The 22,361-nt window shown below is 33.5% G+C and overlaps 5 protein-coding genes and 1 long non-coding RNA gene across 8 annotated transcripts; 3 read left to right on the plus strand and 3 right to left on the minus strand.

The window, feature by feature from the left end:
- Positions 1-333: 333 nt before the first annotated feature.
- Positions 334-2,185, minus strand: LOC104742818 (uncharacterized). Of its 2 annotated transcripts, XR_015571983.1 has the most exons (8): positions 1,869-2,185; positions 1,608-1,670; positions 1,451-1,516; positions 1,237-1,323; positions 1,028-1,121; positions 836-931; positions 646-750; positions 334-531 (listed from the first exon to the last, which is right to left on the minus strand). XR_015571983.1 is itself a non-coding variant. In XM_010463875.3 (7 exons), the coding sequence occupies exons 4-7, from the start codon at positions 1,318-1,320 to the stop codon at positions 722-724; spliced, it is 303 nt and encodes a 100-aa protein (XP_010462177.1). In that variant the 5' UTR covers positions 1,321-1,323; positions 1,451-1,516; positions 1,608-1,670; positions 1,869-2,185; the 3' UTR covers positions 334-721. The 2 variants fall into 2 exon arrangements, 1 of the variants encoding a protein (XP_010462177.1); XM_010463875.3 differs by having other exon boundaries at positions 334-750.
- A 234-nt stretch (positions 2,186-2,419) lies between these two features.
- Positions 2,420-3,739, plus strand: LOC104742827 (uncharacterized). Of its 2 annotated transcripts, none has more exons than XR_760577.2 (4): positions 2,420-2,613; positions 2,821-2,986; positions 3,148-3,310; positions 3,555-3,739. It is a non-coding gene; the product is annotated as an uncharacterized LOC104742827 (long non-coding RNA). The 2 variants fall into 2 exon arrangements; XR_760576.2 differs by having other exon boundaries at positions 3,558-3,739.
- A 2,721-nt stretch (positions 3,740-6,460) lies between these two features.
- On the minus strand, positions 6,461-8,007 carry LOC104742836 (uncharacterized). The gene has a single exon (XM_010463895.2). The coding sequence runs from the start codon at positions 7,819-7,821 to the stop codon at positions 6,727-6,729; it is 1,095 nt and encodes a 364-aa protein (XP_010462197.1). The 5' UTR covers positions 7,822-8,007; the 3' UTR covers positions 6,461-6,726.
- Positions 8,008-13,162: 5,155 nt separating this feature from the next.
- On the plus strand, positions 13,163-14,741 carry LOC104742847 (succinate dehydrogenase [ubiquinone] iron-sulfur subunit 3, mitochondrial-like). The gene is made up of 5 exons (XM_010463904.3): positions 13,163-13,392; positions 13,460-13,575; positions 13,653-13,891; positions 14,109-14,318; positions 14,398-14,741. The coding sequence occupies exons 1-5, from the start codon at positions 13,212-13,214 to the stop codon at positions 14,582-14,584; spliced, it is 933 nt and encodes a 310-aa protein (XP_010462206.1). The 5' UTR covers positions 13,163-13,211; the 3' UTR covers positions 14,585-14,741.
- A 1,459-nt stretch (positions 14,742-16,200) lies between these two features.
- Positions 16,201-19,242, plus strand: LOC104742853 (inactive TPR repeat-containing thioredoxin TTL3-like). The gene is made up of 4 exons (XM_010463917.3): positions 16,201-17,765; positions 17,849-18,217; positions 18,458-18,791; positions 18,878-19,242. Exons 1-4 carry the CDS (start codon positions 16,825-16,827, stop codon positions 19,007-19,009), a joined length of 1,776 nt encoding a protein of 591 aa, XP_010462219.2. The 5' UTR covers positions 16,201-16,824; the 3' UTR covers positions 19,010-19,242.
- Positions 19,243-19,609: 367 nt separating this feature from the next.
- LOC104757447 (PLAT domain-containing protein 3-like) lies at positions 19,610-20,447 on the minus strand. Its single transcript, XM_010480192.2, has 2 exons — positions 20,277-20,447; positions 19,610-20,189 (listed from the first exon to the last, which is right to left on the minus strand). The coding sequence occupies exons 1-2, from the start codon at positions 20,343-20,345 to the stop codon at positions 19,725-19,727; spliced, it is 534 nt and encodes a 177-aa protein (XP_010478494.2). The 5' UTR covers positions 20,346-20,447; the 3' UTR covers positions 19,610-19,724.
- Positions 20,448-22,361: the final 1,914 nt, after the last annotated feature.

Consider the following 22,361-nt stretch of genomic DNA (forward strand, 5'->3'; position numbering starts at 1 on the left):
TTTGAGACTCAAATTTCACAACAGTAAGAAATATAGACGTTAGAGAAAATAGCCGTTTAGGCCTATTGTGAACGTTCTTTTGTAGGGATGCACTTTTACTCTAGGTGTCAAGTCACTTAGACCATCATTAGTGGAGTAACCCACCATAGTTACTCTCAAATTAATTTATTATATAAATAATCATAAATTAAGTAAAGTAACTCTAAAAGAACTTAAGCAAAATCACCCTATTACTAGAGAAACCCAAAGAAAGTTACTTAAAGATTTAAATAATAATTTTTTAATTTATGTTTATTAATTATCAAACTTTAATCATCTAAAATGATAAAACAATTATTTAATTTTTTTATATTACATAAAATAGAAAACAATATTTTACAAACTTTAGAATATTAAACATATTTTACAAAATTCAGAATAATAAACATATTTTATAAAACTCAAAATATTAAACATATTAAATAGAATTTGGAATAAGATTCACAACAACAGAAGATCACAACTCCAAAAGCAGTTTTCGGTTTGGCCAAACTCCATAGGCAAAAAAAAAAGAAGAAGATCGCTTTAAGTCGAACATAATAGAGTAAAGAAAACATGGCAAATAGAGAATAATAGTAGAAACACCAAGCTGCTAAAGGGATATACCAATACACGGTTGATTGAACAACGATTCTTGTTTAGAGATGTATGAACAAACTTTGCAGCAACACTTGTTGAAAGATTATCTCAATAGGTAATTGTGGGAAGCATCTGAAACATTGATAAAAATAGTTAAATCATTAAAACACTGAGAAAAAAAAGAATGATACTGAGATCAAAAAGCTTAAAGCATAACCATTAACGTGAGGAGCATTGGATGGGGGGCCAGTTGCGAATAGTGTATGGGGTCTGCTTTTCTGGGCAGTTGGATTCGTGGCAGCCAAAAGCCTCTCTGCATTTCCCAAAAGTAATGCGTTGTGTTGAAAATAATGGAGAGAAGAAACTGAATACAAAAATTAAGACAAGAGAAGAGTATAAAGAGCCTAACCAGCTGGAGTACCATGACGCTCTCCTTTGGTATCTTTCTTGTATGCATAAGAGACTGTAATTTGACGATTACATAGATATTGTCCAGTCATTGCCTGCAACAGTCAGACAACGCTCGAGGAATATACAACCATTGGATTAAGTGAACAAATATATTGGACCCAAGCAAATATCATAGAACTGAGAGTTATAAAAGAAGCAGATAATTACCTCAATAGCAGCATCAGATGCCTCAAAGGAGTCATAGCTGATGAAACCAAAACCTCGTGAGTTTCCAGTATCGGGATCTGTCATTATCTGAAATGAAAATATTCCAACATGAGAGTCTCTAAATCATAAGACCATTATTTTCCGCAGTGGAACGATGATGTCTTAAAGAGAACAAGAATCATGAACTGAAATCTAAAGAAATAAGAAACAATACCTTAGGATTAGAAGCAATCACACCAAATGCACTGAAAGTATCATACAACTGCTTCTCATCCACATCCTAGAAAACAAAGCAAAACCTGGTCAGCTACGAGAATAAGTTACATTTGTAGAGTAACAAAAATCAGAGTGTAACCCGCCAAGATACTTACAGGGTCAAGGTTCCCAATTAAAAGGTTAGCACCAACATCCAAGCTTTTCTTATCTTGAGATGCCTATTACAATCAATTTAACCAGCAAACAAAATGTTTAGCAAGTAATAACAATAACACTCTAGCTACGTCCTAATCGATACTCTAATCGGATTAATCCGAAATCCTAACAATCAATCGGATTAATCCGAAACCCTAACAATTAAAGACCACCCGAAGCTAAAAGAAAAACATGCAATCAATCAGACAAGAGAAACGAACCTTCTCCCTCCGATTCGTTAGGGTTGGACCTCGCCGTTAGCTTCAGGGCACCACCGTTGATGTCGATCAGAAACAGCCGCCGTCGTTGTTAGATCTAATAACCCATTCGCCGATCTCGAAGCCATCGGCGATTTCTCCGATTTCATCAGGAATCGCATCTTGTGTCGTCTTCAGAAATGAGAGAGAAGAGAGAGACAGTGGGGGAGAAAGAGAAAAAGAAATGAGAAAAAAAAAACCCTCTTTAATATTTACGCACCAACCACTCTTGAGACGCCACGTATCGTTCTTAAGCTGTTGCTCGAAATGCTTCCGACAGAACCGACTCTCTTGTTAATGGACCCATTTATGGGTTGTTTATTATTTTTTTGGGCCCAAATGCTAAAGAAATCCTCTGAGAAATGCCCAGTAATCATGCTCTTACAAACGGTAACATATTTCAGACTCAGATATTACAACGGTAACAAAATATAGACGTTAGTAAAAAAAAGTAGCCGTTGAAAGAACCAAAGCCAAGCTGCCTATATAAGTGAGTCGTGCCCATAAACCTACTTCACAAAATTATTTCTTCTTGTTCTCTTTACTTCTGTAGTTCTGTATTATCGCTTTACCATTCTCATAGAAAGACTTCTGTAGTTCTGTATTTCATTGGTTAACAAAATAGAGAGAGAGAGAGAGAGAGAGAAGAGAGAGCAAAGTTTCGTCCAAGATTACTCTCTCTCGTAGTCAAACTCTGCTTCAAGATTTGGTAAGAGTTATTAGATGTTTCTCTTTAATATTTTCTATGAGCCATGTATCTCGAAGCATTTGTTTTTTAAATGTTTTTATGAACCTTATATTATTAGAACGTGTTCTCTTATTTCTCACTAAAACATGATGACTAGTTTCAATTCTACGCAATATAAAAGTTTTTTTGTCTAAACTCATTGTTTTCCTCTGTTTTTTCTTTTTGCAGGTTCTCTCTGCAAGGATAAAACCAGAATTCGAAGGCTCGTCAATATACCAACACGTTCAATAAACGCTGGAGAAAAAAGAAAAAACAGAGAATGAAAAAAGTTTAGAGAAATTTCTGGCGTGATATATGCATCGTAATCAAGAAGAGAACCGGAGGTGAATTATTAGTAAGTTGATGTTTTGTCCCTTTATTTTGTTTGTATTTTTGTTAAAGCCTATCTATGTCCGGTTATTTGTTGTTGATATTGAAAACTGGGTTCATAATGAAAAAATAGATAGTTGAGGTCTTTGAAAAAATCTGACGTCTGAATACAATTACAATTTACAGGAAGGCGACGAGAAGTAACAGAGATAAACATTTCACGGCCAGCTATGAATGATCGAAGTTCTCAATCAAGGCAGAAAGCAAGACAACCCATCCAGCAAGGAGGAAAAAGCAAATCAAGCTATTTGGCCAGATTCACCGCCATTATCCTCAGTTTATGTTCAAGGTAAATTTTATCTCTCTTATTATAATATTGCTTTGATATTCGTGATCTCCTTTGTCGTTATATTTTTGTGATGTTTTTTTCTTTTTTTAACTCTCCGATTCCAAGCTCGGCTAGTTATTTTTGAATGCTGTTGGTTACAATTGATCCCAAAAAAAATACACATCTTTATTATATGTTTACAACAGCTTTGGTTTTTCTACGTTGAAACATACAATGACATTTTCTCCGTCAAACTATTATATAGCAGGTTATATTAAGAAAGATAATTTTGACCCGGACCCGGATCGCAAGTGGCAAAGACACCTCGAACATTCTATACACTTAATACACTTTTTGGTTCATGTACAAAGAAGTTTTCTAGTTTTGGACTTTCTTTGTATAATTTAGTTATTCTAAAGCATTTCTGGTTCACCATGGTAACAACAAAAATTGGTTTTGAATGGTGACGGTGACAAATTTTTTTTTTTTACCATTCACAAATTTTGCAAAAAAATACAGAAAGAAAATCGGTTTAGTCCACCCCAACCGCATTCACCAGACCATAAAATTTTGGATGTTAAAACTAAAATAAAGTGAAAAAAGTGAAAAAAATACTGCAAAATTCAAATAGTCAAATTTTTTTAAAAGAATATAGAAGAACAAACAAACAAAAAAACCGCAAGTGAAAATTATAAAAAACTGACAAAAACTGACAAAAAAAAAATGTAAACCAGATCAATTTTAACCTATTTTTTTATCTTACTTTTTCTTCAGTGTGCTAACTTTTAACACCACAACGGCACAACTGTAAATCGTAACTATAAATACCGATATGCACTCTGTATACTGCAGCTGATTATAGAGTTGGGGAGAAAGTATAATCAAAGTTCACGATTAATAATAACATCTTCTCGGAAATATTAGTTTATTTCAATGACACATTGAATACTGCTTAAAAATCTTTGTCGTTGTCTAGCATCGGAGTTGACATTTCCCCTACTTTTTTTATGGACATGATTGTCCAATTTACCTGATTTCGACCATAATGGCCCCCTTAATTACCAAAATTCGAAAACGATCCTAATCTCTTTATTTAAAAAGTTTAAAACGTTGTTAGGGTCCAATTTCACGTAAAGTTGATCAATAGTGGGGTTTTTATATATACGTGTGTATACTTGTATATATAAAAAATAGTGTGATCGATGATGGTAATGAATAAAAAGGTTTTCACCTTTTCAAAATTACAAAATCAGTAAAGTAAAAAATAGTGGGGGCATAGCTACTGCTAAAAAGGCCTGTCCTGTCTTGCCTATGGAAAACGCATTATATACTCTACTTCCACTTTGAACAAAATAAAAAACAAAAATCTCTACAACCACTCTTTTAAAATACAAAGAATATTAATTTGAATCCCTAGTTCGAAAATTAGAAAATATGTAATCGCAAAAACAAAAAAAAATTATTGTTTTTACTCGTATGACGTAATTTATATAATTTTGAAATAGAATATTAACAATAATTTCTTGAATAGAAGACAGTTTCGATATGATTCAAACTCATACGACTTACAATATATGCATATCAACGTGGAAACATCATTGCAAAACAACAAAACTGCTTTTGTTTTTCTCTCTCTCTCTCTCTCTATCTCTGTTTGCCCCCTAAATCTTCTAAAAATCCTTTGCCTAATCATTTGGATTTCCAATCTCCACAAGGAGAGATGTATGTACGAATAAAGATAGTTTTAATTTCACAAAAATCCATGTTTATTTATATATCAATCATTAAATTTGTATTCATAATTCATAAATTGATAGATACATCAAAAAGGTTTTTTCCTTTTTCTGAGTTGCTTCTTTATTTTTTCTTTTTAAAAGCGTGTGTAAAAAATAACTAAGTGGAGAATAATGGCAGAGATATTATGAGTTAGCGAAGCGAAAATAAAACCAAGTATATATATATATCCCACAAGCTCCAGAAATAATAGAAGAAGAAGATCTTGTTATATATATCAGCCAAAAGGATTTTTGTAACATGAAAATAATTTACATACATATATATAAGCTTACTTTCTCGAAACGCTACCGTTTCACGTCTTAGTGGAGAAAGCGCAAATCTAACTGACATATTGTTTTAACTTAAAAAAAAAACAAAACAAAACTGGTAAAATAAATTGGCGGGAAAATGGGTATTGATTTCATCCATGATGATGGAGCATTACGAAATAATGTATAAGAGACTGATGATGAGTTCAAAAACATTATTACATTATTAAGCAATTATTAACCCATTTCTGTAAGAGCACAAACAATGTAAGGAGAAGAAGCTGAAGAAGTCATAATAATCAAATAAACAGTTTGGATTTTGTGTCTGTGTGAAGCAATTTTGATTAGTAACGTGAAATCTCCCAATAGATGTAACCATCGAAGTTTGGTTTGATGGATTTTTTTTTTTAATAATGGCGACAATTATATTAATTAAAGAAATTACGAGACATGACGGTCTGACGTATCGAATGACGTTTGTTTTTCTATCGGATGTCTTTGAAAGGGATAAATGACGTATTGGATTATAATGACGATGAATTTACATTATTCGCTTATGATTTTTTATTTATTTTCTTACATCCATTATTTAGCTTATGTGTATTACTACAAAATATTAAAAGAAAAAAAAAAGAATGAATATATCGAGAAGTGTCATGTGAGTTTCAAATAAATATGATGAAATTAGGATAAGCGGCGGCTAACGATTCCCTAGATCTCGCCACCAATCACTCTCTCGCTACATATTTACTTTATATAGGCAAATAAATTAATAATGTTTCATAGTTTGAGTTATTTGCAGTTTCATGTTCTAGTAACAGTCCAAGCTTCTGTTTTAGGGTTCATACGTAGCCCTAGTAACAAGAAACTTTCAACATTTTTCTTTGCCAAAAGTAGATGCATGCCATCTTTTTTGGGTCCCTTGTAAGATTAATTCGGCCTCCATAGGCACATGCTTCTTTTTTTAAAATTGTAATTCAAATTTCAAATTGTATTTACAAATATATCAATACTTGTTGACAAAAAAAAAGGAAAAAAATATCAATACTTATGAAGCCATTGATTATGATACCTCATGCCACTATGAGCCGACGTTCAAAATCACATATATAAACATCCAGTCCAATAAAAGGAATAAAGCCGATATATAACATTTATAAGAAAATACAAAAAAAAACATTGTTCGAATATGTAAAAAGTCATTGTTAATTAGAGACCATAGAAGCTTTAGAACATGATAAATGATTCCAAAATCTTTCCATTACACTAATTAATGTTTCCAATATTCATCATATGTTTTTGGCTAAGATTTCTAAAACTTTTTTTTTTATTATGGTAAGTAATAAAATAAATACGACCATAATGTAAAAAAAGTTAGATAAACAACTAATCCTAAGAAGAGATCCATGATAATTCCACCATACCTTCATTTCTCACCGCCGCTAGATTATTCTCCGATCCAGAAGCAACAGGTGCTGTGTAACCATCCGATGATCTTAACAGATCATTATCATTCTCGGCTTCAGTATTCTTGTCTGATCCATGGATATTATTAGTATTATTTAGGGTTGGCTGTGTCATCGATGACGACGAGACGATAATGTTGTGAAGCCCCTCAAAGTTTGTACCAACGTCCACGTGTCCAAAACCATTACTCGTTCTCAAGCTCGAAGGTTTCGACTTTTCACATAGAAGGGACTGATCCGGTAAAGGGTTGTTGGGAGATTGGTTGTTGAGAAAAGGGTATGCGATGTTTTGCGTGTTCATATTAAGGAGAAGATTCTGATGTTGTTGATGATGATGATGATACTCTGAAGGAGGAAGGTAATGATGATTCACCGTCGATGGAGAGATGAGTTTGTGAGGAAAGGGTTTCAAGGGTCTCGAGGAAGAAGAAGAACCGAAGAGATCAAATCTTGATCTTGGAAACGGAGAAGACGATGATAATCCGGTGAAAGGAGTTGAAGGATTACCGGTGAATTCTTGAACCATGGCTCTGAAGTTGGATGTGTCGGTGGTCAAAACAGTCGTAGGCGCTCGTCTCGAGACTCGAGATCTCTTCTTTGGATCCCGTGTTGTCGCAAGACCGTTTTTCTTGTCGGTTGGGACGGAACAACTGGGACTAGTTGTGTTTGTGTTTGTGTTTGTGTTTGGAACTGTTCTCAGATTTTGTTGGAGTGGGTTTGTGAAGAAGACTGGTTCTGATGAGATCGGTGGTGGTACTGGTCTAGAGCAGCCATCATCGGTGGGTTTTGTAGCCGTTGATGACCAGAGAGGATTATCCGTTGACCAAGAAGTGTTAAAATAGTTAGCTATAAGAGAGTCAAGCTGTGTTGGAACGGCGATGTTGGAGGAGACGGTGGTTGTGTTGTTGTGGTTGAATAAAGCAGAGAGTGATTGATCGGCGCGTGAGTCGTACTCATCTTGATCTCCCCCACCACCACCGCCGCTTGATGATTGCATGCTACTACTGTTGCCGGAATCCATGGCAGAGATAGAGAGAGAAAGGATAGGTGATGGTTGTGACTTGAGAGATAGCTAGAGAGAGAGAGAAGAATGGGTATGATGAAGGAGGAGGTTATGATGATTTTTTGGGTTGTAGAGAAACTCAAAAGAGGAGGAGAGTGTGAAAGGAATTGATGGTTGTGTGGGAGAGAAAAAGCCAATAAAAAGTGGACAGCTTTTTTATATTTAAAAAACAAAATCTTTTTATATAACTCTAAAACTTTTTTTCACTATTTACCTTTTGTTCCCACTTTTTTTCCTTACTTTGAAACTTGAAACTTTGAAACTTTGAAACATGCAACTAGGGTTAATTACATTTTGGTGTATAAAAAATTCGACTGATGAGAGATAGAGAGAGAGAGGAGGTGATAGTAAAGATTTTGATCGTTCACAAGATTCTTTAGTTTTTAATTTCGTAATTGACACACCTATTACGTGTTAACCCATTGAAATTAGGGTAACTTTAAAAAACTACAACAAAAATAATTACTATAGTTTACTACATCACATAAATACTATTGAATTACCTAAATTTTTCATAGATGGGTTGTTCAAATGGCAATCCTGTTAATGTTTACATATATAAAAAAATGTTCTTAAAAAAATAGGTGATTCGCCTTGAGAGTTGAGACTACAGTATAGCATCGACAAAATTTTGTTTATATATTAAACTTATATAATCAGTTTCATTATCATTGGTATCTTTTAATGAGTGCTTCGAAATGTTGTTTTCGTATGTGAATGGAATAAGAGGAATTGTAGACGGGGTTAACAAATATTGACTAATAGGAAAAATATTTATATTATTTGATTATTGGAGCGTCTGATGAATTTAAATATTTAATCGGGTTTTACAAATTAGAACGTTATACAAAAATATAGTATTTAATAGTATTTTCTATACACAAACAAATGGTAACAGTCGTAAAATAAAAAACTCCTTTCTTTTTTTTTCGTTTTTTGATAACAACTCTTTCATTTTCTTCTCATACTTTTGTGTTTGAAAAAAAAATTACATGTAAAACATATGTTTAGATGTAAGAGAATTATTTGTGCCTAGGTGTTCCTAAAGTAGAATTTTAACGAGAGGCTAGTATTAAACTATCGATCGTAGATGCGTAATTACATGTGAAATAGCAACATACTACTATATTAATTGGAAAGTACAAATATAAAACTAACCTTAAAATGGATAAAAAATTACATTCAATTGCCATTAGAAAACTTTAATTAAGCTTAATTAATTAATTTAAATAAATTTTAACTATATATGTTGTGATTTGAATTTTTTAAAACGAAGATATATTAATCAATCTATGAAAAATATATGTTTTAATTTCCATATTGGCAGGTTGGTAAAACTAAATTTATATAGATGATAAATTAATAATTTTTATTTTCTCACAATTATAATATTAAATTTACTACTTTATATTTCACAAAATAATGATGCAAATACAACAAACAAACAATATAAAACTGTAATATACGTCAAAAATAAAATATTATAATATTCCAAAATACTTAGTATTCAAATAGACTAAAAGATTTACAGAAAAATTAAAAATAAATATTATCTCAAACAAAATAACTTTTTTAAAAATATATAACAATAACTTTTATTGTATATTATAAATTTTTTTAAAAATGTTGATCCGTGCTTAAAGCACGGGGTATCTTCTAGTTTTGGTATTGTTTTACACAAAGACATGTAACAGAAGTTGTCAAAGAGAGCACAGCCTTTGACCGAGTCAATAACCGGTGAGACCCGATTAATTATGTGTATTTTTCCTGAATTTTTTTTTTCGCATTTCTAATTTAATCGTATTTTTTTTTGTTCATTCTTATTCTGTAATGTCTGGAAATAAATATAAGTTTCTATTGGTGAGATATTCAGTAGATTGTACCCCGTTGAAAAATTAGTCGGTTTTTATGTTTGGCAAAAAGGTTAGTTTAGATATAATTTTCAAATTAATTGATAATAATCATATCAATTAAATCTTAATTTCAATTTTGTTTTGGAATGGTAGGTCCTCTATATTATTATTTGTATGCGACATCTTCTCTAAACAAGATAGATAATTTGGGGATAATTCAACCGCACACCTACGAACTACAGTCAAAGGTGCAAATCCAGCAAACTTTTTCCTCTTTACAAACAAAAGAAATTTCAAAGAAGCCTTTTCTCTGTACTTTTAGTTTCTAAAAATATTAACCAGTTTTTTTTTTTTTTTTTTTTTTGTATACAGCCGATGAATTCTTTTATAATTCAAATAAAGTATACAGTTTTGTGTTAATGTTATTTATCTATGTTTCAATACTGTAATTTTTCCCGAAAACAGCAGATTTTTCAAAAGAAAATTTATTCTTTTACAACGGATTTAGTTATTTAGAGTGTGAATGGTAACTGCGGTCGGGGCGGACAAATTCGTCTGCGGACCAGACCGCTCTGTTTTAAGTGTGGACAATAGACCGCTGCGGTCTAACTCTATTTGTAGAGAAAAACGGTCCGCAGTTGGTCCGCTGCGGTCTTGTTTCTATTTTCTGTAGACCGCACTACTGCGGACTAAACACAATGAATGGTAAACAAAAAACGATTTGATCCGCAGATAGATTTGTCTGCCCCAACCGCAACCATTCACAACCTTATTATGTTAATTTTATAGATAAATTAGAGGTGGCTGTGTACTTGTTGAGGTCATTGTCGTACTATTTCATAGCTGTTGTCTACTTGCCTATATTTGCCTTTTTTAAGACCATATCTTCGAGTGAAATCCCGAGATCTAACATCTCCACGTACCTTTTATTTGTTTGAAAAAAAAACTTTATTTATTAGTGCTTAACTTTATAAAATAAGATTTTTATAATCAAACTATATAGTATTATCGACGTTCTAACGAATTTCTATATTGAATGATTTTTTTTTGGTTAAACTTAAACACATTATTGATGAATATATGTCAACAGACAAAACATGTTGTCTTGAGTAATCACTTTCTAGATTTATTATTCCGGTGCCAACGTTACTTTAAACGTGTTTACAATTTGTAGTTGGGAGTATAAAATACCATATAGAAGTTTTATAACATCCCAACTACATATTTTAGTAAGTAGTCCGATGGTTTGGTTGACCATGTAGATTGACTGAAACATATCGGGGTTTTCAGTACCTAGTTACGTTATAGAACGAGCTTTGATATGGAATAAAATATAATTCTATCAAAAGTTAAATTAATATGAGATTAGAGGCAACAACATCACACACACGACATATATACAGTTTTAACATAAAATGTTAGGTTACATCTGAATCGGACCATAAACTTTACTTTTGTGGCGATAGAGCTATCAAATCACTCACCTAATTGTATCCCGTTTATTGGATTGCTTTAACAAATTAAACTAGTTAACCCATACTAACCGTTGAATATTTTTTAATACAAAGTATATATTCTATTATAGTATATAAAAAAAAAGAGTAAACAACAAAAATGTTTGGAAGTTGGAATGATGATAATAACTTCTGACGAGACTGAAAAAAATATACCTATATACGAAAGCAATATACATAATTTACATATACATACAGAAACGGTGGCTGTAGGGACAGTTTTCATAAAGATTTCGTGACATGTCAAAAGAGATAGTATTAGATTTGATTAGACCCTTCCCTCCATAATATCGCAATTTAAATACACTTAACATAACCCATGACACTGTTACAGGTTACCTTATTATGCATGGTCCCCTAAAAATTATTAATTAATACAAAGATAGTTGATATTGACCGGTGCTAACACATGTCTAAATTTTTTATTTATCTCAAGCTTTTTACCCAGGATTAAACATAAATGTATTATTGAGATATAATTAATCCATGTTTAGCTTTCACCTTTCAGTGATGGTTGATCTGTTATGTGTTTTCCCTAAAATTTGAACCGTAATTTTTTTATTATATTATCGAAAAAGTTCTTAACCATAATAGCCTTGTTGATTCCATATTGAATTCCCCCAGGTAAAATCTATATAACTGTTGTTTTTTATAGCGACAATTGCCCACTACTACAAGTCTACAAATGAAAACTACAATGGCTATATATATAGGATTATATTTTCTAATAATTATTTACGTATACGTTAAGTATATGTTTTTGTTTTTCCTTTTTAAGAGAATGTATAAGCTGTCGCCCACAGTTAAGCAAAATATAATTATACTATTTTGTTCACGCAAAAAAAAAAAAAAAAACTATATTCCTAGCTTCCACTTATAAGAATATATTTTGTTTTGTCCGTTAGGTTTTGTTGGTTTCCTCACTGGTTTTTATTCTTTGACATCCAATCAATCGCCTAGATTGCACACTTGATATCATAATATCTAAATTTACAGAATATTAAGTACATTTAAGATCATACAATATCTATTTTATAACTTTATTTTTCCTGATATGTTTTTTTTTTTTTTTTTTAAATTTTTGGCGAGTTGCGAGTACTATAGCTAGAGCTAGCTAAATGAGACAAGGTGTTTGGAGACGACGCGATAATTAATTTGTAATAAAAAAATTAGTATAACTTTTCGTGAGCACATCAGTGTTATTGTTATAGTATGTTACTGTTAATGATAGCTGATATAATTACGAATCACGTGAGACCAATTCAACAAATTATATTCAAATCAGCTGTAGTACGTAGTATATAAACAAGATCTGCTATATAATTTACCAATAGTTTAACTGAAAAATTACACCAATTGTATCGATATACATTCATTATGTACGATGAAATTTCAAACAAGCAGACGAGCAGATTCAAAACAGAAGTGAGTATGTATCTTCAATGAAGAAGGATTGGTCAAAGGTAGTGGTCCTGCTCCAGACAAAGAGGACATGCCACGTGTCACCTCTCTTTCAAGATTAAAATTTAGATCGTTGACTTTCTCTGTTGCAATACACTCTTTGTCTGGTTTTTGTTGGTTATAGTAAAAGCTCACGATCCGATGCATATTGACAATGCTCCTTGTTTTCAAACAAACACACAACAAAGACTAAAGACCTTAGTAGTATTTGTCATTTGTCAAAATCCTCAAGTAACGGGGGTCTTTAAGAGTTAAAGAGGACCACATCTCAATCCGACCGATACGAGACCCGGTCCTCAAGCCTAAATCATTTAAGATTATTACTGGGCTTTATCTTAATGGGCTTAGTTTGTACTCGAACACGTTGTCGCACACGTGCCATTGAACAACATCCTCTAGGCTGTCCACGTGTCGATATCGCCATGCACCGTGTGTCTCTGTTTTCCTTGCTCACATTGATGGAAACGAATTCCGTGCGATTGATCAAATCAAACAGCTTTTGATCAAAAGCAAACAGAAAATGTCGACTGTGTTGCGTATTCTGCGACAGAGGATCTGCAGTCCAACAGCAGTGAAAGTACGTTTGAGCAGTAGCTTAAGCGGTGGCGGTGGAGATTTTCCGATCTTAAAAGGCCATAAAGCGGCTCAAGATTTATCCAAAGATACTCTAAAATCCCATGAAATAACAAAAGACAAAGAAGGTATGACTAAACTCTAAAGCTATATAGAATGGTCAATTCTTTATCGTTGATTTATTTTATCCAACAGGCCAACACAAAGAAGTTAAGAAGGAGTTCAAGATTTACAGATGGAATCCTGATAAGCCTAACTCCAAACCATTTCTTCAATCTTTCTTCGTTGATCTTTCCACTTGTGGTCCCATGGTACTTAACTAAAAAATTGTTTTGATCAAATTCCATAGGATTAGTATTCATTTTGATATGTGTTGCACTTGCTATAGGTTTTGGACGTGTTGCAGAAGATAAAAGCAGAGGAAGATGCGAGTTTGAGTTACAGAAGGTCATGCAGAGAAGGTATATGTGGATCTTGCTCGATGAATATTGATGGTACCAATACTGTCGCATGTCTCAAACCCATAAACCCCAACACGTCGAAGCCCACCATAATTACTCCATTGCCTCACATGTACGTCATCAAAGACCTAGTCGTCGACCTCACTAATTTTTACCAACAATACAAGTAAGTGAAGCTACTTTCTAGAATCTCTAATCGATCTTGGTCTTTGGATTTGTTGACGCAAATTTGTGGAAAATGTGAGACAAATTAAAAACATATACGAAATAATGTAGTATATATTTTTTATGAGGAATTTGCTTAGTATATACTTTTAAATTTTTTCTCTACATAAACGTAACGCATGTTGGGACTATACTGTGTTGTGTCTTTGAAATTATAGATCAATGGAGCCGTGGCTAAAGACGAGGGAGCCGCCAAAAGACGGACGCGAACACCGGCAGTCACCAAATGACCGGAAGAAACTAGATGGTCTATACGAATGCATATTGTGCGCGTGTTGTACCACATCATGTCCTTCTTACTGGTGGAACCCTGAGGAGTTTCCAGGACCCGCGGCATTACTACAAGCGTACCGTTGGATCAGCGACAGGTATAAAACTTGCAGTTAAACGGTCTAAATTAAATTCAGGTCCATTGACTTCATTTTCGTTTTTCTATGTTTATCGCAGCCGCGATGAGTTTACACAAGAGAGGCTTCAGGCGATAACAGAGAATGAAACCAAAGTATATAGATGCAGAACAATCAAGAACTGTACGGCCACATGTCCTAAAGGACTTAATCCGGCTGGTGCCATTCTGAGAATGAAGTCTAGGCATTTGTTCGGTATTCCTGTCGATAGAACTGAGAGTGTCTAGCTTGAACAAGACGCAGTCCGGACCGGACCGGTCATATATGTTAATGCTTTCTCTCTTTATATGCAATGCAATAAAAATTTAATGTTCAATACGTGTCTCTTTTTTTATTGATACTAAAATTTGTTATATTTGCTATCAATATAAAATTTTCAGCTCAGATATGATCATTCAAACTTTTGAGTATATATTTATATACACATTAAAAGTCTGGTAATTGCGGTTGGGACGGACAAATTCGTATATAAATTAGACCGTTTTGTTTTTGTGTGGATATACATTCTAGTTTTATTTGTATGCAAAAAGGGTCTGTAGTTGGTCCGTTGCGTTTATGTTTTTTTAGACTGCAAGTGTAGATTTTGTTTGATGAACAGTAAATAATAAGTGGTCTAATCCACTAACTGCAAAAATGGAAACCAGACAAAACATAGTGTACATTGACAATGAATACTTAGATCTGAGCTCAAGAATGCTTAGATGGTGAAACGGTTAAACCCGACAATAAATATCCGTTCACTAATCTAAGTTATATATTTTTGTAAAATCTCATATGTTAGTTTCAGATATTAATTTTGTAATTCAACCTTAGCTTTGTCTTCTAAAAAACTATAGTGTACTTTATATATGTTATTTCTGCCAGTGTTTTATGTTAAAAGTATTTGATAAAATTGATGAAATCTCAAATTTGTTATATATATATATATATATATATATATTTTTTTTTTTTTTATCATATTATAGAATTGTGGCGCTTGTTGATGATATGCTTTATGAGATATGTTACACAAATCACATGCCACTTTTGTAACACTTTCATATCATTTGTTCTATAAGTTGAGACCATTAATTTTTTTTAGATGAATTATTTTTCAAAATTATTTTTCGTAGTTTTCCCAAAAAAGTGTGACCCTTATAATGTCTTTGTTTTAGATCAAAAATTTTAAATTAAGTTTGAGTAATTAATCTTTTTTTATTAAGTAAAATTTAATACTAAATCTTTGTAGAATATGTTTCTTAAAACTAATGTTTCGATTCAATTTTATTTATAATTTTATAGATACAATTCCATAAATTTTTTTTTACTCCACTATGCCTTACAATCTTACTTCGATTTTAAAACTCATTAATCCATTCTAATTTTTTGAAATATGATAATTTTTAGTAATAACACTATTACTAAAATAAATTCATAGTATACTGTCATAGTATTATTATTACTATATTAAAATTTTCATTTATGTTACTTAATCCATTTTTATATAGTTATTTATATTATTTACTAAAACAAATTTATATTATTGGTTTACTACCTAAAATTTAATTAAGTTTACTTAACTTGTTTTTTATTTATTGATTGCTATTATTCATTATAAGTAATAAATATGAAATAAATAAATATTTAAAATTGTACTTTTTAGTGAAAAAAATATATATAACATTCCTTAGGTAGATGGTGATGTGGAGGGAAAATAAAATAGAAAAGTTAACTTTTTATATATATAGAAGTATATAACATTTTAGAAAAGATCATCAAACACGTTTTGGTGCATAAAAGGAAAAGACGTGCTCTCCATAAAATCTAAATGTGGAATAAATTGGAGAAAAACACGGATTAATTTACGGACAAATCTCCCACTCTCATTCTAAATATTCCCTCTCTCTCTTACACGACCGAGTCAGCACGCAACAACCATAGTTTCTTTTCTTTTTTCTTCAAAAAAACAAACAAACAAAAAGAGTAAAGAGTTGACAGAGAGAAAAAAAATGAAAAACAGAATTAGAGTTGTGGTGAATTTAACCAATAATGAATTGTCATCAATTTTTCAAACTCACTACCAACTCATTTTGACATCGAATAACAAAAAATGCATAAACATATAGTAATCCAGTCGTTTCTTTTCCTTTCTTTTTTCACCTAACTTTTTTTTAATTTTTCCTTTCCATATAGTAAAACCAAAAAATCATGATGACACTTAATATAAAATTAATGACACACCAATACAAAAAAACACGAAACGGAAGAATCTTCGTTCCTCTTTACCGTCCGGCCGAGAAAAGCCTAATCACATCTTTCTCCTCTATTCCTCTTTTTAAAAACATGAGATCTCTATCTTCTCATCGCCATTAATCTCTTTGTTTCAAGTCTCACCATCGTCTTCTTCTTTTTCTTTTATTTCTGAATCTTGATTTAATTGTTCTTTTGGGAGGGATAGGGTTTAAGAATTCCAAGGCCGGTTCTTGAGATGGAGGAGAACATGGTGGCCGCTGCGGCGGAGAGAAGAAGATCAGGTTGTGGTTTATTGACTGTAATGTTTGGTAGACGTGGCTTGTGGCCCAAGAAATCTACCGCAGCCGATAACGGTAGCCAGAAAAGCACATCTACGGCTGCGACCGCCACAAGCAACATTCAATTCACTAAATCTCCAGGAACCGCGTTAAAGAAGCCTCGCGATGATCACAAGAAGGTTTCCGCCAAGCCAGTCCAGAATCACAAGATCCAGAACCAGAGATCCGTAGTTGCATCAAAACCCTCGGCAAATCAATACCCTAATAACCATCAATTAGGGAGCTACGAGAGTCATCAACAACAACAACAACAAAGGAGTAGTTATAACAACAATAGTAATAGCGTTGATCCATACCGAGGAGGAGGGCAGAGGAAAGTGCCGAGAGAAGCCATTGGTTTATCGGGTGAGCTTGAAAGCATGATCACCGATCATCAGAAAGCAAGAGGAGCCAATGGATTGGTTCGTGCATCTTCTAGCAATATAATGTTATATGGAAACCTTGGCAATTTGAATCAGACAGGACCAGTTACGGCGGGTGTACATTACGGTAATAACAATGGATATGGCGTAAAGAGGACTACGATGTCGGCCGCTGCAACAAAAAGTCAAGATCAATCAGGATCTTTGTGTAGAGCAATCTCAACAAGGATGGATCCAGAAACGTTGAAGATCATGGGGAATGAAGATTACAAGAATGGGAATTTCGCAGAGGCGTTAGCATTGTATGATGCAGCCATTGCGATTGATCCCAATACAGCTGCTTATCGTAGCAACAAGACTGCAGCTTTGACAGCACTCGGGAGAATTCTTGATGCGGTTTTTGAATGCAGAGAAGCAATCAGAATTGAGCCTCATTACCATAGAGCACATCATCGGTTGGGTAACTTGTACCTCAGGTAAGCCAAAAAACCTCACAAATCATAACTCTTTTTTTGTATATTATAAACACTATATAATAAACCTTACAAAATTCCTATAGGTTAGGAGAGGTGGAGAAATCAATATATCATTTTAAGCATTCTGGTCCAGAGGCTGATACTGAAGACATTGCAAAGGCGAAAACTGTACAAACAAAACTCAACAAGTGCACAGAAGCTAAGAGACTACGAGATTGGAATGGTTTGATCACAGAGACAAATAAAACAATCTCTGCAGGAGCTGATGCAGCCCCACAAGTATATGCATTGCTAGCAGAAGCCTTGTTGAAGACGCATAGACATCAAGAAGCTGATGAAGCTTTGTCTAGATGTCCTGTTTTCGATGTGGATACCAGTACTAGGTACTATGGACCCATTGGTTATGCTGGTTTCTTGGTCGTCCGTGCTCAGGTTCACTTAGCCTCTGGCAGGTTTGTTTTATTTTCTTCTTCTCTACAGTTGTTGTTCTTGGCTTATGATAGTAACCAGTACCGGTCTCACATTTGAAGTATCGGTTTACTGTTACAAGTTTTGGTTTTCTTGTAATAACCAGATAAATCTATATACTGTTTATTTAGAAATCCCGGTTTATTACTGGTTTTATTGTATGAATCCCGGTACTAAATCTTTCAATTTGAAAATCCTGGTTTAATGTTTGGTTTTATAATCAGATTCGACGAGGCGGTGGAGGCGATCCAACGCGCCGGCAAGCTGGACGGGAACAACCGAGAGGTGATCATGGTATCACGGCGAGCACATGCGGTTGCGGAAGCTAGGTTCAGAGGAAACGAGCTGTTTAAAGCCGGGCGGTACCAGGAGGCTTGCGCCGCTTACGGCGAAGGATTAGACAACGATCCGCGAAACTCCGTTTTGCTCTGTAACCGCGCGGCTTGCCGGACAAAATTGGGTCAATTCGATAAAGCTGTCGAGGACTGCACGGCGGCACTATCCGTACGTCCGGGATACGGCAAGGCTCGACTCAGAAGAGCCGATTGTAACTCTAAGGTAACAATTAAAACTAGTGGGGTCAATTTGAAAGGAATGAGAAAATTTTGGGACTTTTGTGTAATTATAAATAATTTCGGGTGCAGATCGGAAAGTGGGAATTGGCGGTGGGAGATTATGAGATATTGAGGAAAGAGACGCCGGAGGATGAGCAAGTTACAAGAGGATTATCAGAAGCTCAACAACAACTAATGAAACGCCGTGGACAAGACTCTTGAGAATTTTGGCGGTGATATTAAAGATCAATCACCGTGAGGGATAATATATATGCAGGACTGAGAAAAAAAAATGGCCGGAATATTGCATATTCGATTTTATTCGGCGAGGGACAACTAAATGACAAAATTGTGTGGATTCTTTAATTTTTATATTTTTGGGTTTGGATGGATTCAATTGTTTGTATAGGAATGAGATTGTGGGGAATACTGTATTTAGCTTTACAACAATCAAACATTTGTCTATGGTAACAAACCAAAAAAAAAAAAATACATACCAAAGTTTTCCTATGCCTAGACTAGGCAAGTGGTTACAGCTACCTATGCCGGTCTTTGCACTGGAGTGTTCGACTCCTAAAACTTGGCTTTACAGTGGACCTCGACCAATGTACCCCATACCAAAAAAAATCAACAGTTAGGATTTCTAACATGAGATTATTGCAATACCAAAATCGTGAATAACTCCTATGTACTGCTATTTCTCAAAACACTCTAGTAATTACAAATATATTGTATGTATGTAACATGCTCTCCATGTTCGTCTCCTATAATATATACTACATTGATCACTCAAAATGTCAAGCATTGTAGTACAATAACACATTCGTTTTTATGTTTTTTATTAGAGAGAGAGAAAAAAAAAAACCCACAAATTCTCAATCACACACGGAAACATCACATTTTGACCCCAAAGTTATAAATAATTAATAATCACGCATTACATCAACGTGGGAATAACGACTCGCTGATTCTTGACAAAGTCCGAACAATGATTTCTAAGAGCCGACAGCTCACACGGAGAAGCATCACGAGCCAGCCATTGTTCCACTTTAAACTTCTCCTGAGAACAACTTTTCTTCCGACGGCTCTCACTCATCGTAACTTCCACGTAATTGCAATACCAACCGTGATGATCACCAGAGCCATCGGATGTCAGGTTCATCGCACAAACCGGACCTGAGAGACAAGAACCTAAACCGCTGAAAATGTCGAGGTTGCCCCTCTCGAAATAGTCGTGAAATGGACCCATTAAACCTCCCCATGACACCAAATCGGAGATAACCGCGTTTTGACCGTAACTGTCGTAAACACGGAGGCTCATGACCGAGTCTGTACCGGCTTTCCATGCCGTACCGGTTCGTATGTAAACCGTGAACACGCACTTGTCTTCATCATTGTCCAACTAATTACATATAACACATCAATATCATTAAAATGTAATTTGTGTGTGCGTTAGTGCGTATTTGCATTTTGCAAGGACGAGACTTACGGCGAGAGCGATTGCGATGGCGGTGAGGAGGAGGAGACTGAGGAGGACGGTAGAGCTGCTCCGTGACATCGTCTCTTTTTGGTTTTCGTAGAACTAAACTGTATGAAATAGAAGAATGTTGTAAACGTTGAAATTTATTGTAAATCTTTTACTTGTTCGCTTAAGCGAAGATTAATACAGTTATTAATAGTTTATGTGGAATTGTGGATATTCCGATAGTGTAGCTATATACAGTTGGAACTAAATGACTTGTTTGATTTTTTCCGACAAATAGTTTTTTTTTTGGGAAAATTGATTTAAAAGGACATTTTTTCTTCAATTTGTCCCATTATGCCTTCTACGCTAAATTTGCCACTATGCCTAAATTACCCTTTAAAAAAATGAAACTAACTTTTAAGCAATTTTAAAATTTCAATCACCTAAAAACAAATTGTAGAAATAAGAAAGAGGTTACCATAAGGTGTTTTTGATGAAAATTTGGTGTTTTAACATTGAAAAAAAATTATTCTGCAATATTTAGAATACATGTTCTACTAATTGTATATATTCTGAAGATATTAGATTATAAATTCTACATACTGTACATGTTCTAAATAATGTAGATTACAAATTCTTCGCACTCTACTTGTTCTGAAAACTTTAGAATAAATATATCTTCTAAAACTTTTAGAAGTCGGATTTTGTATCTCTTCTACAGAAATTAGAATATATATTCTACACATAACTCTATATTCTACAAATTTTAGAATTTGTTTTCTTCACTTTATACATATTCTACTGAAGTCGGAATATGAAATCTACATTTTATCATGTGTCCTGCGAAAATTAGAACACTAATTCTACACTTTCCTTTATGTTCTTCATAATTTAGAAAGTATATTCTACACTATGTTAGACAAGGAAACTGAATCCGAAATTTAAGGAAACAAAATATTTACGTAATCCCGAAATTATGCTAATCATATATATTCTTAAGATTACGTTCTAACATGTTTAGAAAACGTGTTCTGAAAACATTAAACATTTTTAATCGATTTTGTTCAAGGTTTTTCAACATTTTCCAACCTAAATTTCATTCAAGAGTTCATTTTGCAGTATATTGCAAATCTATGTAACATGTGGTGTATAGAAATGTATCGGCCAAAATGAATGGAGTCGTCGCCGGTGGGAGAAGCTGCCGGAGTCGTCGATCCTCGCCGGTGGGAGAAGCTACCGGAGTCAATTCTCGCCGGTGGGTTACAATATTGATCGATATCGTCTGAGAGAGAGAATAATGTCGAGATATTTTTTCTTTTTGGTAGGCGAGTAGTAAAAAAATATACAAAAAGAAATTAAAAAGTATACAAAAATGAGGAAATGGATTTAAAAGGGATAATTGATTTTTTGATTAAATATAGGAAGTATACAAAAAAAAAATACAGAAAAAAGAAATTTTGGTTTTTTCTACAATTAAGAGTATAATAGAGTTATTAAGGGTATAATTGAGTTTTTCTGTATTCTAAAACCTACTCTATCAAACTTAAAAATAAAAAAAGCATAGTGGGACAAATTGAAGAAAAAATGTCCTTTTAAATCAATTATCCTTTTTTTTTTGTCAACTGTATCCCAATTTCTTAAATTAAATTGGGCTTATATTAATAACCCAGATCAGAATTTGGGTTTTGTTTTGGACTTTATGATAATAGTTTTAATGTCTTATTAAATAGATCAATTTTGAAAAAAAATAATTATAAACATAGCATATTGCCCAAAAAATTATTAGTTATAATAAACATCGCATATGCCAAATTTTTGTCAAAGCATATGCTCCTTATGATTTGCACTTACAATATGCTCTTAAGATATTAATTGTTTGTCAACAGAAAACATTAGTTTATTCACCAAACGAGTTTCTTATTTCGAAACTCCGAGCATAAAATTTTCAATATGGACTTGTTATCATATATATTCGAATGCCTTTTAAAAATTTACGATATGGACTCGTTATCATATATATAACTCCGAGCATATTCCAACTGAAACCAAGTTGGGGTGTGCAACTGTGCATCCACCAAATTACACGGCCCATATTAAATTGTCCCAAAG

Source organism: Camelina sativa, chromosome 2, assembly GCF_030686135.1.
Source record: "Camelina sativa cultivar CO46 ecotype springtype chromosome 2, ASM3068613v1".
In the NCBI taxonomy this organism is placed as follows: Eukaryota; Viridiplantae; Streptophyta; class Magnoliopsida; order Brassicales; family Brassicaceae; genus Camelina; species Camelina sativa.

Excerpts from the sequence above, each read along its gene's own strand:
- LOC104742847 (XM_010463904.3), top strand. The coding sequence starts at position 13,212 with ATGTCGACTGTGTTGCGTATTCTGCGACAGAGGATCTGCAGTCCAACA. Across the intron at positions 13,576-13,652 it reads TTTCCACTTGTGGTCCCATG|GTTTTGGACGTGTTGCAGAA; the intron begins GTACTTAACTAA and ends CACTTGCTATAG. Across the intron at positions 13,892-14,108 it reads AATTTTTACCAACAATACAA|ATCAATGGAGCCGTGGCTAA; the intron begins GTAAGTGAAGCT and ends TTGAAATTATAG.
- LOC104757447 (XM_010480192.2), bottom strand. The coding sequence starts at position 20,345 with ATGTCACGGAGCAGCTCTACCGTCCTCCTCAGTCTCCTCCTCCTCACC. Across the intron at positions 20,190-20,276 it reads CCATCGCAATCGCTCTCGCC|TTGGACAATGATGAAGACAA; the intron begins GTAAGTCTCGTC and ends ATATGTAATTAG.
- LOC104742818 (XM_010463875.3), bottom strand. The coding sequence starts at position 1,320 with ATGACAGATCCCGATACTGGAAACTCACGAGGTTTTGGTTTCATCAGC. Across the intron at positions 1,122-1,236 it reads CATCTGATGCTGCTATTGAG|GCAATGACTGGACAATATCT; the intron begins GTAATTATCTGC and ends TGACTGTTGCAG. Across the intron at positions 751-835 it reads CAATGCTCCTCACGTTAATG|ATGCTTCCCACAATTACCTA; the intron begins GTTATGCTTTAA and ends TCAATGTTTCAG.
- LOC104742836 (XM_010463895.2), bottom strand. The coding sequence starts at position 7,821 with ATGGATTCCGGCAACAGTAGTAGCATGCAATCATCAAGCGGCGGTGGT.
- LOC104742853 (XM_010463917.3), top strand. The coding sequence starts at position 16,825 with ATGGAGGAGAACATGGTGGCCGCTGCGGCGGAGAGAAGAAGATCAGGT. Across the intron at positions 17,766-17,848 it reads TTGGGTAACTTGTACCTCAG|GTTAGGAGAGGTGGAGAAAT; the intron begins GTAAGCCAAAAA and ends AAATTCCTATAG. Across the intron at positions 18,792-18,877 it reads GAGCCGATTGTAACTCTAAG|ATCGGAAAGTGGGAATTGGC; the intron begins GTAACAATTAAA and ends TTTCGGGTGCAG.